Source organism: Acomys russatus, chromosome 15 (genome assembly GCF_903995435.1).
Source record: "Acomys russatus chromosome 15, mAcoRus1.1, whole genome shotgun sequence".
Classification (NCBI taxonomy): Eukaryota; Metazoa; Chordata; class Mammalia; order Rodentia; family Muridae; genus Acomys; species Acomys russatus.
In genome coordinates this window covers 63,341,725-63,355,598 of record NC_067151.1, presented here as the reverse complement: position 1 = coordinate 63,355,598, position 13,874 = coordinate 63,341,725, and the positions used below count along the sequence as shown (strand labels likewise).

General features: G+C 46.4%; 2 protein-coding genes across 8 annotated transcripts in view; one reads left to right on the top strand and one right to left on the bottom strand.

Moving 5' to 3' along the window:
* The window catches only part of LOC127199491 (protein S100-A2), a 284,365-nt gene that overhangs the window by 138,459 nt on the left and 132,032 nt on the right, over window positions 1-13,874 (bottom strand). The gene's annotated exons all lie outside the window — the stretch shown is intronic.
* Chtop (chromatin target of PRMT1) lies at window positions 2,037-12,275 on the top strand. Of its 7 annotated transcripts, none has more exons than XM_051157596.1 (7): window positions 2,037-2,140; window positions 3,892-3,973; window positions 5,255-5,408; window positions 6,027-6,110; window positions 8,220-8,403; window positions 9,236-9,373; window positions 11,587-12,275. In XM_051157596.1, exons 2-7 carry the CDS (start codon window positions 3,909-3,911, stop codon window positions 11,790-11,792), a joined length of 831 nt encoding a protein of 276 aa, XP_051013553.1. In that variant the 5' UTR covers window positions 2,037-2,140; window positions 3,892-3,908; the 3' UTR covers window positions 11,793-12,275. The 7 variants fall into 7 exon arrangements, with proteins under 7 accessions (XP_051013553.1, XP_051013552.1, XP_051013555.1 ...); XM_051157595.1 differs by having other exon boundaries at window positions 8,217-8,403; XM_051157598.1 differs by lacking the exon at window positions 6,027-6,110.

The window sequence follows — 13,874 nt, the reverse complement described above, 5'->3', positions numbered from 1 at the left end:
GAAGACTTTGAGTTCCAAGCCAGCCCATAGCACATAGTCAGAGCCTGTCTCCAAAACTGGAAACAAGCCACCAAAAACACCAAAGAAGAAAGTTCCAAGGCAGCCCATAACACATAGTCAAAGCTTGTCTCCAAAACCAGAAACAAGCCATCAAAAACACCGAAGAAAAAAAGAAAAAAATACCAAAGAAAGCTAGACACAGTAGCACATACCATGGTTGTTTAACCCAACACCTGGCAGAGGCACATGTATCTCTGTGAGTTCAAGGCCAGCCTGGTTTACCTAGAGAGTTCCAGGACAGCCAAGGCTACATGATAGAGACCCTGTCTCAACCAAACCAAACCAAAAAAAAAAAAAAAACTGGAAAATTTTTTTCCAGCCTTCATGCAATGTTTACTGATGTCCCACCATTGCTTGGCATTATGTAAGAGCTGGGAATAGAAACACTAGTGAACAAGATAAGTGAGACCCCTGCCCTCAGCCACAGTAAATCCAGCAAGGAAAATGACCACTAAACAGCCTCCAATCATCACAGACTGCCAGGAAGTATGAACACATGGGGCAGGGGAAATTGAAAGTGTTCATCCCTCAAACACCTGAGCCCTTTATTTTGTCTCCAGCCATAAGGAAAAATACCCTGAGGTGGGAGAGGTGGTGCACACCTTTAATCCCCAGTGCTCAGGGGGCAGAGGCCAGATTGGTCTACAGAAAGAGTTCCAGGACAGCCAGGGCTATGCAGAGAAACCCTGTTTCAGAAAACAGAAGAGTGAAAGGAAAAAACAAAAGAAAACACATCAAAGCCAGGCTTTAGAGCCATTTACAGTTCTGAACACAGGCACTGAGGGTTGGGGGAGATTTAGCTCAGTGGGTTCAATACGCAGCACAGTGTGAGAGGGGGCCCTAACTAGGTGTGGTGGGGTACACCTTTAATACCAGCCCTCTAACGCAGAGGCAGGAGGATCTTTGAGAGTTCAACGGATAGCCTGGGCTCCGTGGTGAGATATCCTGTGGCTTATCTTGGTTGGCAACTTTGACTACATCTTTTTTTTTCTTTAGGCTTTCTAAAAAGGGTTTCTCTGTGTAGCCCTGGCTGTCCTAGACATGCTTTGTATACTATGGCCTCAAACTCCCAGAGATCCGTCTGCCTAAGCCTCCCCTCACCCCAGTGCTGGGATTAAAGGTGTGTGCCACCACACCAGACTTCCTTAACCACATCTTGAATCAACCAAGCAGCTGGGCACACCTGTGACAGATTAGCTTTATTGGATTGAGTTGAGAAGACCCTACCCTAAATAAAACTGGCCACGATTTAGATGTGGAAGAGCCGGGTGTGATTGCCCACGCCTTTAATACAAGTACGGGGTGGTGGAGGAGGGCGTCAGAAGTAGGCGGGCGGATCTTTGTGAATGTGAAGCCAGTCTGATCTACACAGAAAAACCCTACCTCGAAAAACAACCCCCCACCCACCACAAACAGGGCTGAGGGGAGGGCCAGAGCAAATCACCTAGGCTCTGAGGTCCTAATAAAGACCTTTTTACAGTTGTCTCTAGCTTGGGGATAAGGGAGTAACAGAATAGGGCTTCCCATCACACCTAAAAACCCCACCAGAGCTGGCTATAAATTTGTCCAGAAGACAGTTCTGAAAGTACCCTAAGCGATTAAAGCCACTGACCACGCCCCGACGGGCGGAGCACTAACGTCATTTAAGGGACCTCGGCCAAACTCCACGGGGATTCACCTGCGATTGCGCAGGCCGGAGCGCCCATCTGGCCACGCCCCTAACTCCGCGCGCCGTGACGCAAGTCCGTCGGCGCCATTTTAGCCGGTCACGCCGCCACTGGTAAGGCCCGGCAGCCATTTTGTTTTGGACACCAAGCGGGAGTTGGCGGTGCCGGCTGTGGTAGCACAGGCGAGAAGAGGCAGGAAAGGGCAGGCCTGACGAGCAGGGGGACCGGCCGGCGCTAGATACCTCAGGCCACAGCGAGGGAGCCTCTCATCCTACCGTTTAAGCATCTTAACCCAACCGCCCAGCTAGCTAACCCGTGCGGCCCGCCGTCAGTCAGGTCCGGCCGGCGCCCGGCCCGCCCCGCCGCAGCCGTGGTGGCAGCCCCGGGAGGAGCGCTGGTGTCCGTCTCTTTCGGTAAGTCCGCGCTGGAGGCGGAGGCGGGGCGCCGAGGGGGCGCAGGCCGCGGCGGCGCGGGTGGCAGGTGGGGGCACGGAGCCGAGGTGCGCGCCGGCCGGGGAGGGGGCGGAGCCGGGAGGCGGAGGCTGAGCCGCGGCCGCAGCCAACAAGCCGGCTGCCGGGCTTTGGCGATGGTGGTTCGGGTTTGGCTTCTCTGCTCCGGGCCTCGAGTCCGGGGTCTGGCTTATGTCGATAAGCACCGTACATCGGAGCCCAAGCCTCGCCCCCAGAATAGCGTTTGATGGGGACAGCGGGAACGGGGACCTGGCCAAAGTGGAGGGAGGGGTGCGGGGGGCGGGCGTTCGTGAGAGGCTTTGAGGGTAGAGTGGAGGTTAATAAGCACTACAGGATTTAGTGGCGGCTCTGGGTGTTTGTTTTTGCGACACCGAAATTGAGCTCCCAAATCCTGCTGTGGCTAGGCAAACACCCCGAGTTAACATCCCCAGCTTTTTTTTTTTTTTTTGGACACAAGGTTTCTCTGTATTACAGCCCTGGCTGTCCAAGACTCGCTTTGTAGATCAGGCTGGCTTTGAACTCATAAGAGATCCACCTGCCTCTCCCTCCAGAGTGCTGGTGTTAAAGGCGTGCCCCGCCCAATATCCCCAGCCGTTTAAAAAAAAAAAAATTAACTTTAGGTTGTGACAGGGTCTCTCAAGTAACCCAAGCTCCCCGGGAGCTGTGGCCCCGTTGACTCAGCCCCTCTCCGGTGTGTGCCACCACCAGGTCTGTCTGCGGTTAAATTTTGTGCAGTGCTCTTGACGGAGCCCTCGGATTGAACGCCCTTTTAGAAACCCTTTTCTGCCTTTCCCCTACCATATCTTACTAGAGCCCCGCTTGCATTTGGAGTTGAGAAATGAGAAATTGGTTTTTAAACTAGGCATTTCTTTTCTTGCTTTGAGTGTGCGTGAGAGCATAACCCATGATGGCCTCAGCCTGTTACAGCACTCCCTGCTGCTGCTGCTGCTGCTGCTGCTGCTGCTGCTGCTGCTGCTGCTGCTGCTGCTGCTGCTGCTGGGAATTGACGTTAGGGCTTCATCGGGCTAGACAAGCACGCTGCTACTGAGCCATCTGCCAGCTCCTGCGTTTCTCTAGATCCTCAAGCCCTCGGCTTGCTATAGACATCTAAGATGCACCCCCAAGCCCATTAATGCCGTTGCCGTCACCCCTTCGGCCAGATTGTAGTTTACTTGGTCTGGAGATTGAGTTTGGTTTGGGCCTTTTCTTTTTTAACATTCTTTGGCCGAGTCAATCTCTATTCAGGCTGAAAAGGACTGTTGTAATTAATTGAAAGCCAGACTCCTAAGCTTTGCCTCCATCTGATTCTGCCATTTTGGAGATTCTGACGGGGCTGTGAGTTTGAAGCCGGATGTTCTTCATCCTGCGGCTTTGAAGTTCCGATAAGTTGAGGTAACAGACATACAAACTTAGTGCACACACACCCCACTGCCCACTCCTAGGGTTTGTCCCCTGTAACCTTGACTGTCCTAGAACTTGATCTGTAGACCAGGCCAGCCTCAAACTCCAGAGATCCACCTGCCTCTGCCTGGGGAGTTCTGGCATTAAAGGCGTGCCCACCACACCCAGCTAACTTAAGTTCTTAAGATGATCTTTAACCAGTAATGTAGCCTTTCGTTGGCTTATGCCTTGCCTCTTGTGAAATGCAGTCTTCACTGTTCTGACTCCCTCGTTGTGCCTATTGTCCTTTGTAGATTCTCGGGATTTGAAGATGGCTGCACAGTCAGCGCCGAAAGTTGTGCTAAAAAGCACCACCAAGATGTCTCTAAACGAGCGGTGAGGCAGCCAACAGCAACTCCAGCTCCTTCCTAAGGGAACATTACTTAAGTTGGCCCTGGGGTCCAATACACAAAAGCCAGTTGTAAGCTATGACAGACGGCTACAGACCTCTGTTCTTAATTGTGTCTAATGTGGTACACAAAACAAATTGGGCGGTTGTTTCAAAACCCCTTATCAGTAGATTTTTATATTAAGCTATCTGAAATATTTACCTGGTGGGATATATTTTTTAAAAGACTCCTTACACCCTCCCTTTAATTTTTTTTTCTAACGTTGATACATGGGTGGTGCAGCATGGTGATCCGGTACATCCTGGCTGCAGTAGGCCTGCTGCCTCGTCCAAGGCCAGCAGGGTTGTGTCTGGCCTGTAAGAGGCAGGTAGCAAGCCATGACTATGTCCAAAGGCCCTTGAATGTCATTCTTGGGCCTTGTAAGAGGCACTTGCTTTCTCCATTTCACTTTCTACCCACTCTGCTTTTTAGTTTGTTTTGTCTTGATTCTTTTGGCAGCTGTGTGTTTTCTTCCATTAAATGTAATCATAGCAGGAATGATCTAATGTCTCATAGACTCTCAGTGATTTAACTAACTAACTTTCTCAGAAGTCCTGAGTTAGAAAAAGTGATTATTTTGAGGCTAAGAAAAGTTAAAGTATTTAAAGGCTTGTTCGTGAGAGTTTCATTTACTTGGTGTCTTTGAGCATTTTATTATGTTGCTGCTAGAACACCCAAGGCATTTAATGCCTGTTTTTGCTTCTAAAGCACATGTGCTTCTCTGCTCATTTTAAAATGTGATACATTATTTACCTGTGTGCATGTGTTACAAAGTAACATGTTAGAATGTGGTAAACTTCACTGATTTGTGTCTGTGCTGTTTGAGTGGACTTGGAAGGGGCTCTGGTCTTCCTCCTGTTGGTCCTCAGAATGAGCCCTTCACTCTCTAACAGTGTAGGCAGTTTTGTTTGTCTTTGTAACTGCATCTCTATCTCTTGTCATCATTTTTGCTTAATGCGTGTTTTTCATACTTTCCACTTCTCTAAGAGCTGTTACCTGAGCCCTTGTTATCACTTCTAATTGTGCTGCACTTGGCTGCATTTCTGAGTTTCTGGTTCTTGCAAGTTTGTGGAAACAGAGGAGTCTTTAACCCACATCAGCCTTGATCCAAATGTACCACTTTAAAGTTCGTGGGATCTGGAGCTCCTGGTCTAGCAAGCCATGAAAATGCCAATAAAGGTTTATAATAAAGCTTTTATTTAAACACCCTATTTGTTCGACCTTGAAGCTTTACTAATATGCTGAAGAACAAACAGCCGATGCCAGTGAATATTCGGGCTTCGATGCAGCAGCAGCAGCAGCTAGCCAGTGCCAGAAACAGAAGACTGGCCCAGCAGATGGAGAATAGGCCCTCTGTCCAGGCAGCACTAAAGCTTAAGCAGGTGAGAGAACGGGCCTTGCCATCTGTGTCAGGCAGGCCACCAAGGCTGTCAGGATATAATGGATGATTACAGCATGGCTCAGGGTAAAAGCTGAAACTTATCTGAACAAATGTTCAAAGAATTCCAATTTGGACAGGTACCAATTAAGTAATTTTTTAATACTTTTCTCTTTTAGGGAGCTTGACACCTGTAACCTGTGTTATCAATGAGGATTAAATGATTATTTTCTTGTCCTTGCTCTTAGAATAATTTTATTCACTTTTATCTTTTTATACAAAGAACCTCTGGTCTAGGAATGTTGCTCGGTGGTAGAGCACCTGCTTAGCCCAAGGCCCCAGGTTCAGTTCTCTCCACTTACTAAAAAACAGGAAAGTAATTTTGTTTTGGTTACCTTTGCTGTCTGCAAAAATGATTTACAGACTAGATTAATCTTATTCTTCCTAGTGCAGAATCTGAATGGCCTTGGTCTAAGGTTTTCAGTGCTAAAAACAGCACCTAGTTTCATCAGCATAGTAGAGCAAGCATGCAGGATGATCAAGTGTCAGTTCTCTTTCACATTTCCAGTAAGAGGTGATCCTATTCAGGCCTGAAATAAAACCTGCTCTTTATCGTTCGTAGACCTTATATGCAAGTCCGGACAGTGGCTGTGGAAGGATATGTCCAAGCTGTGGCTGGGCGTCCAGAGGGCGGTGCCATGCAACTGTAAGGATTTTAACCGCAGCACTGCATGGCTGTGCATAGAGTCGGCACTTACAACACCCACCCCCACTCTGAATCACTGGGCTCGCTGACCAAAAATAAGCAAGGCTTTCTGCTTTGTCTCCCTTTCAGCCTTGGAGTGGTTCATCCCTGACTCGGGAGAACAAGCCATAGGCTCACCATTTTCTAAGAGTAAATAAAAACTGTGCGGTTTCTGATAAACCGTGCCAGAGGTCCTTTCCACAGGCTAACCCCTAAAGCAGCCGCATCCACCAAGTTGGTGGGATGCTCTCAATCTGTTCAGTAGCCATATGTCCTGTCAAAGAGCATCCAGTGTGGCTAGTGTAATTGAGGGACTTTTTTTTTTTAACTTAAGGCTAAACAAAGGGCACACGGTTGTCATCTCAGCACATAGGGGCATTATGAACTCAAGGCCAACCCAAATTCTGTTTAGTTTTTGGTTATTGTGTAGTGTGGTTTTGGGACCAGAGTCTTGCTCTGTAGCTACAGTTAGCCTGGAATTCTATATGTAGATCAGAGTGTCCTCAAACTAATTTTTTGTTTGTTTTTTGGTTTTTGAGACAGGGTTTCTCTGTGTAGCCCTGGCTGTCCCGGACTCGATTTGAAGACCAGGCTGGCCTTGAACCCAGCGATCTGCCTGCCTCTGCCTCCCAAGTGCTGGGGTTAAAGGCGTGCGCCACCATCGACCGGCCTAATTTTTTTTTAATTTAGCCATATGTATGTAATGAGTGGCTACCTTATACAGCACAGCTCTAGAGTAAAAACTGAGTAGTACTCTCAGTGTACACAGTGTCCAGGATGGAGAGCAACTACAGTTGGAGATGAACTCCACACTGTACAGTTCTTCCCTAAGGCAGGGGACTCAGGAAATGAGTGAGGCCAGTAATTGAGCTCGAGAAAGCAGTCCTGACATCATAATTGTATGCTAGGGTCTAGAGGTGCGTGCAGTTCAGAGGTAAAGTATTTGCCTACCGCGGCCATGAGTTTTCTGCCCAGCACCACAAAAAATAATTACTGTGCTAATTGGGGGAGTGACAAGACAGGCCTTTAGGGTTGGTTGTGCCTGACTGTATTAAATGTCTAATGTTAGGAGCATTTCTCCTGTAATTGGAAGTAGTTTAAGGTTTTGTGCTAGAAAGCTAATGATAATGCCACAAGATCTTTTTCAGAGCTCTTTTCAGGCCAAGTATATATGCAAAGACATTTGTATATGCCTCTGCTGTCAGTATGTGGTGGAGGTTGATTGGATGCAGGTACACACTTTAATATTGCCTGGCTTTTTGGAAGAACAGAATTACAAGGCCTTGGTTGTATTCAAGGCTGGCTGTATTGTCTCCTTCTCCTTTGAAGAAATCTAATTCTCTGAGATGTGATCTTCAGGGACTTTTGGAAAAACTAATTGTTGAAAATCGCTGTCTTGAATTGGGTGGCTCTCGCAGATGCAATTGAATTGTGTGCTCAAGACCATTCGGTTGGCAAGGACAGATGTGGAATTTACAGATATTTAAGAAATGTAAGGGAACGAGTGTTGACTTTTGTGTTTATTTGCATCTTAAGGTTAAAAAAAAAAAAGGACCGTCTGGAGATAGATACTCAAAACTGGAGCACACTGGTCTCTTTGACTGTGAGGAGTCAATCTTGCCCTTAAATCTCAAGAATTGAAGTGAACTTGTAACTTAAGTTTACCCCGAATGTGATGCACTCTATGGTGTGTGATTAGCCTTTGCAAACAGTGTAGTCCTTGGGCAGGTAGGGATGAAGTCATGTCCTCGTCAACCTGCGGCTCAGAAGCAGCAAGTTTGCAGCTGCTGCTGTGATTTGAATAGCCTAATTAGTAAGGCGATTTGTACTGGTGCCACTGTTGTGGTTCGTACTAAAGCTTTTTAGAGCCTTTGTTCTGGGTCAGAATTCTGCTTTTCTCCATGTTCTAAAGTAAATAAAAGTCTTTCCTTTGGAATCATGTCATCCACAGCAGGCACACCCTCCACACCAATGCCTCACTTGCCTTTTTTGTCCTGTGCTTTAAATTGCCAAATCCCACTGAATTGCTTTTTTTTGATCTCAATCCTCTAACACCTTTTCTTCCAGAAGAGCTTAAAGCAGCGCCTGGGTAAGAGTAACATCCAGGCACGTTTAGGCCGACCCATAGGTGCCCTGGCCAGAGGAGCAATTGGAGGAAGAGGCCTACCCATAATCCAGAGAGGCTTGCCCCGAGGAGGACTACGTGGGGGACGGACTACCAGAACCCTACTTAGGGGCGGGATGTCACTCCGAGGTCAGTGTCTCTGTGTAGCTGATAATGGGTTGGGCTCTATCCTCTTCCCCTTTCTCTTGGGCCGCTTATCAACACATTTGTTTAGCATCTTTAATCCCAAATTTGTTTTAATATAATTAATAACTTTGAAATCACATTTTTAGTACTGCTGCATGTGTTTTGCCAGTATCATTCCTTTTCTGATAATGTGCAGTGGTGAGAGGCTATGACCTGCATAACAACAGGTAACCCATGTCATCTCCATTCCATCTGAAAACACCCGCTGCTGCTGCTGCTTAACACAAAGCACGTTCAATCAAGTTCTAGGAAGAAGTCTAAGAAATGTGTGGTTAGCATGTGCGAGGCCCTGGGTTGAATATCCTCAATACCAAGAGAGAAAAGATTATGGGTCGTTTGGCCTGTGTCATGACTAACCGTGACTAATCTGTGTTCCTCAAGTGAAAACTATTGATCTGGATAAGGGGGAACAGTTTAGTCCATGGTGCCTACCTCTTCCCTTTATAAAATTCTTGCCCCCTTTAAAAATTTGTTTAAAGCAAGAAACATCACATTTATTTTTAAATCTACCATAATGCTAGGCATCTGATTGTTAACTTACTAAGTGTATGAGCTTACTTAAGCCCCAGCTTTTTCCAAAGATGGCTTGTGGTCAGTATTACTGAATTGAATAAAGATCTGTTTAATTTGTTCACACGCACTGTGCAATTTGCCCCACCCAGACTAAAAATTAACTAATTATTCTTATTTAACCCTCACCTGCCTTCCTTTGGTTACAATCTACTTTGTCTCTCTTGGATTTACCTGCATATACATTGTATGCCTCCTCTCCAAGGTCAAAACCTGCTCCGAGGTGGACGAGCCGTAGCTCCTCGAATGGGCTTAAGAAGAGGTGGTGTTCGAGGTCGTGGAGGTCCTGGGAGAGGGGGCCTAGGGCGTGGAGCTATGGGGCGTGGCGGAATCGGTGGTAGAGGTTAGTCAGCTACCAACTTCAGAGAGTAGCTCCCTTATTCTCCCCCCTTTAAAGCTCAGAGCCACCTTTCTGCATAGCTTCAAGTCATAGGCAGGCTTGTTTGTTTGTCTTGTTTGTTTTTTGAAACTGGCTTAGTTTCTAAATTCACGTGGCGAGAATGCAAAGATCTGTTAGGATTAAGTCAGGTACATTTTCCAGAGCCACATTTTAGGCGTTCTTCTCCAGGCTCTTAAATTTTTTAAGTTGTGCCGGGCACTGTGGCGCACACCTTTAACCCAAGCACTCGGGAGGCAGAGGCAGGTGGATCACTGTGAGTTTGAGGCCAGCCTGGTCTACAAAGCAAGTCCAGGACAGCCGAGAAAAGCCCTGTCTTGAAAAGAAATTTAAGTTGTATTAAAATAATGCAGTGATCGGTTGGGGGTTTCCCCCTTTTTGTATCTGTCTGCTGCCACCACCACCATTGCACACACCCACCCCATAGCCCAAAAGCCAGTAAGAGAAGTGGAGCTGAGATGAAGGGCAGTATAGAACACTTACCTAGCACACGTGCGGCTCTGGGCTCAATCTCACACCATACAGACAAAAATAAGGGAGAGAGGCAAAAGTGAGACAGATTAAGGAGAATGGTAAGGGCTGGAGAGGGGGCTCGGTGAGTAAGAGCAGCTCTTCCAGAGGACCTAGGTTCAATTCCCAGCACCCTCATGGCAGCTCACAACTGTCTGCCACTCACAGGCCCACACAGACATACAAGCAGGCAAGACACCAGTGCAAATGAAACAAAAATAAAAGAGAACAGTAAGAAGCAGAGCGTAGCTCAGCGGCAAAGCGCATGCTTAGCATGCGTGAGACTAGATTCAATCCAGCGACACTGACGTAGAGCAGTGAGACCTGGCGCCTGTTGTTGGCTTGAAACCAAGTAAATTTAATGTACATTTTGTGTCTGGAGAACCAAAGACCATTTTCCTGATCAAAGTTGAAAGTTGGCCAGCTGCCTATTAGTAACCTTAGCTTTGGGGCCTTGATTCTTGTCTTGTGACCTTATGGACCAGATTAGAAAAGAGTTTAATAATGGTGCTAGGGCCAAATTTCATTGGGGCTTTCTGGCTTATTGCTGAGTAAACTCCCAACGCATGAAGCATTTGTGGTTATTTTTTCTAGTTCTTTCTAAAATGTGGGGTGGGTCTTCATAACCCACTGTCCTGACGGTGCTGCAGGAAGGGACATTTGATGGCCCAGGTTACATTCTTCTCTGCCACCGTGTACCACATGTCTGACTTGTATGGGCTTCGTCCAGTTGTATTGACATGGTTTCTGACAGGCTTCAGAGGTTAAGGGGGAACTAAAGTTGCTTTGAGAAAGTTGAGTGTTTGGTTAGTCAATTGAAATTACTTCTCAGATAATAGTTGTCCTAAGGTGGCCAGTCAGAGAAGTAGCTGAGTTTTTTCAGTCTTTGGATACATGTAATCACTTTATTAGACCTCATTCAGATGAGATAGCAGTCTAGAATATCCCAGGTAAAGCTTAGTGTTACCCTTGAGTCTCTGTGCCCTTTGACTGCCTCCAGACTAACTAGGGTCATATATACTATGTTTTAATTATGAATTTACAGTAAGCCCCAAATTGTAGGAATATTCCTTTGTCCTAGGGGAAGTTAATGTTTAATATTTTTCAGCTAATACTACACACCTGTAATCCCAGCAACTGGGAGGCTTTTGGTTTATTTTTGAGATAGCTCTCCTGTAGCCCTGACTGGCCTTGAAGTTCTAGTCCTCCTGCTTCTGCCTCCCAGATACTAGAATTACATTCTGTGGTGCTGAGGATTGGATCCAGGGCTTCGTGCACACTAGGCAAGCACCTGCCACTGAGCTGCACTCCAGCCCGGGAGCGCATGCAAACCCTCTCAGAGCGGGAGGGGGCAGGGTTTTTGTTTTTGTTTTTACTATCATTTAAAGATGAATACATAAGAGGGATTCATTGTGTGTGCTTTCCATGTGTTGCTTTCTACCCAGTGTGTTTCTTGTTTTTTCAGATTTCTCTTTGCCCTGTCCTTGAGCTTGTCTCAGCTAGGCCCCACAACTATAAAGGGGCACTCTGCTAGGACCCAGCAAACCAATACGTAACTGTCTTTGTTTTTGTTTTTTTCTTTTCTTTGTTTTTGTTTTTTTGTTTGTTTGTTTGTTTGTTTTTGTTTTTGTTTTTTCTTGTTTGGCCAGGTCGGGGTATGATAGGTCGAGGAAGAGGGGGCTTTGGAGGCCGAGGTCGAGGGCGTGGCCGAGGAAGAGGTGCCCTTACTCGCCCTGTATTGACCAAGGAGCAGCTGGACAACCAATTGGATGCATACATGTCAAAAACTAAAGGACACCTGGATGCCGAATTGGACGCCTACATGGCACAGACAGATCCTGAAACCAATGATTGAAGCCTGCCTGCCCGCCCGCCCTCCTGCCTGTTAGACTCTTGTTAAAGTCACCACACCTGTAAAACAACCAAACTTGAGAAAACATAGAAGAAACCTGATTGAGGCTGAAAGGACCTGTCACAATAGGATGTGGACTTAACCTGCCACCAGTTGGTGCATTTAGTCTGTTCTGTCTACTTTTGATACTGTGTTGTATGAAACCCTATTTCCTTTAATTTGGTTGAGTTTGTTTTGTTGTTTATCCAGTCACCCAGACTTCTGTTTGAACAGGAATGCGTTGGCCTTGTGAGTAGAACAATTTTTCAGCCTTTGCCTCACCTGTCATATACTCCCACATTTTTAAAATATTTCCTCTAACAATTTTTATGAACATTTTATGATCCCAGATGGAACCCGTGTTCCCACTAACACTGGGATTAGAGTTCTACATCTTCCTTAAAGCTTGTTAATAGCTGGAGCTAAAGGTGTGTTAGCTATGGTGGTAGTAAACTGGAAGTGTTGCTGTTGCTGCTGGGCCACAGAATGGGTTACACAGGGTGGCAACTTGGATTTGGTTAAATTTAGTGTCACCTACATTGACACCACATAAATGGTAGCTGACAAGCTGAATTGGGTATGTATAGTTTCCACCCTGAAACAAGATGTTTAAGCTTTCCTTTTGACTTCGTGTCATGTCCAAGAGGCTTGTGCACCTCCATCATAGAAGCAGCAGCCCTTTGGTGTGGCACAAGTGGCAGAAGAGACAAGGATGGGAGACAGCTTACAAGCTAACAACTGCTGAGAGGGGTCATATGCTGCTCATGCTAAAATGCAGTTGCCTGTGTTTGTCCAGAACCAATCTTGGTCTAATCCACTTTACTGGCTTTATTTGACCTTGAAGGTTTAAGTTCAACCATATTTTGTCAGCTGTTCAGTTTCAGTGGAATCTTGTATTTCTGGTTTATTATAACAAATTGTTCTCTCAAATTTAACCCAGGTTTTCTGTTTATTTGGGGAGGGGTTCTTAAATGCTACATAACCATTTTTGTGATGTTAATAAGTCCCTTGTATAGTTCAAAGTTCTCATGTTAAAGTTAGTGAGGTGGGGCCAGGTGGCTGGCTCACACCTTTAACCCCAGCACTTGAGAGGCTGTCTACAGAGCTACACAACCCTGTCTCAAAAGAAATGAAATTCGGGTGGGGGGGGGGGGGCAGTGGGTGTAGCTTTTTGGTAGGAAATAAAAGTTATTCTCAACTTTGATTAAGCCCTTAGGAAGAATTACCCACCTAGAAAGTACTAATGGACTGCACTGGGTTTTTAGCTGTTTAAAAGATCACAGCCCGGTTGGGGGGGGAGGGACACACCTATAATTCTAGCACTTGAGAAGCAGAGGCAGGTGGATCTCTGTGGTTCAAGGCCAGCCTAGTGAATTCAGGACCGCCAGGAATATACACAAAACCAGGAGACACAAAACCCTGTCTCTTCAAAACAAAACAAAACAAAAAAAAAATCACAGCTCACTTTGCTGTGCATTAAGAGCCAGGAAGGAAATACTGAACAAGATCATCTGACCTTGAATCCTTCCGTGCTTGCAGGAGAGTCTGTGGGACCCAGGGAAGGGTTGAGGAGGCTGGTGATCAGGGTAGATCTCAGCAAGAGTGATGACTAGTCTATAACCTCATTCTACCTCCTGCACTCCTCCTTCATGAAAAACATCATCGGTTTACCGGCCACGGGCCCTTCAGCCCCGCCCGCTGTGTACAGTTCTCAGGCTTGTCAACCTCTTTCATGGTAATGCCTCAGGTGCCTCAGACAGCAAACCTGACTCCTGATCTGCCTTTGAAGTCTACTCAGTTGCCATCTACTGAGGACTTGCCTTCCAGAACGGCCAAGAGAAAAAAATTAACCGGCTAAAGCTTTCTGAAATCTGAAGCTCAGGAAAGTTTAAAAGATAGGTGGGAAGAAACAGGACAAGGGCAAAAGAGCTTGTTTGTAATCACAGCACTCGAGACTGGGCTGGGAAGGATTGCGTGCAAGTTCGAAGCTAGCCTGGGTTGTGTCAAAAAAATTAAAATCAAAGGCAATAGAGTGTGCAGGTACCA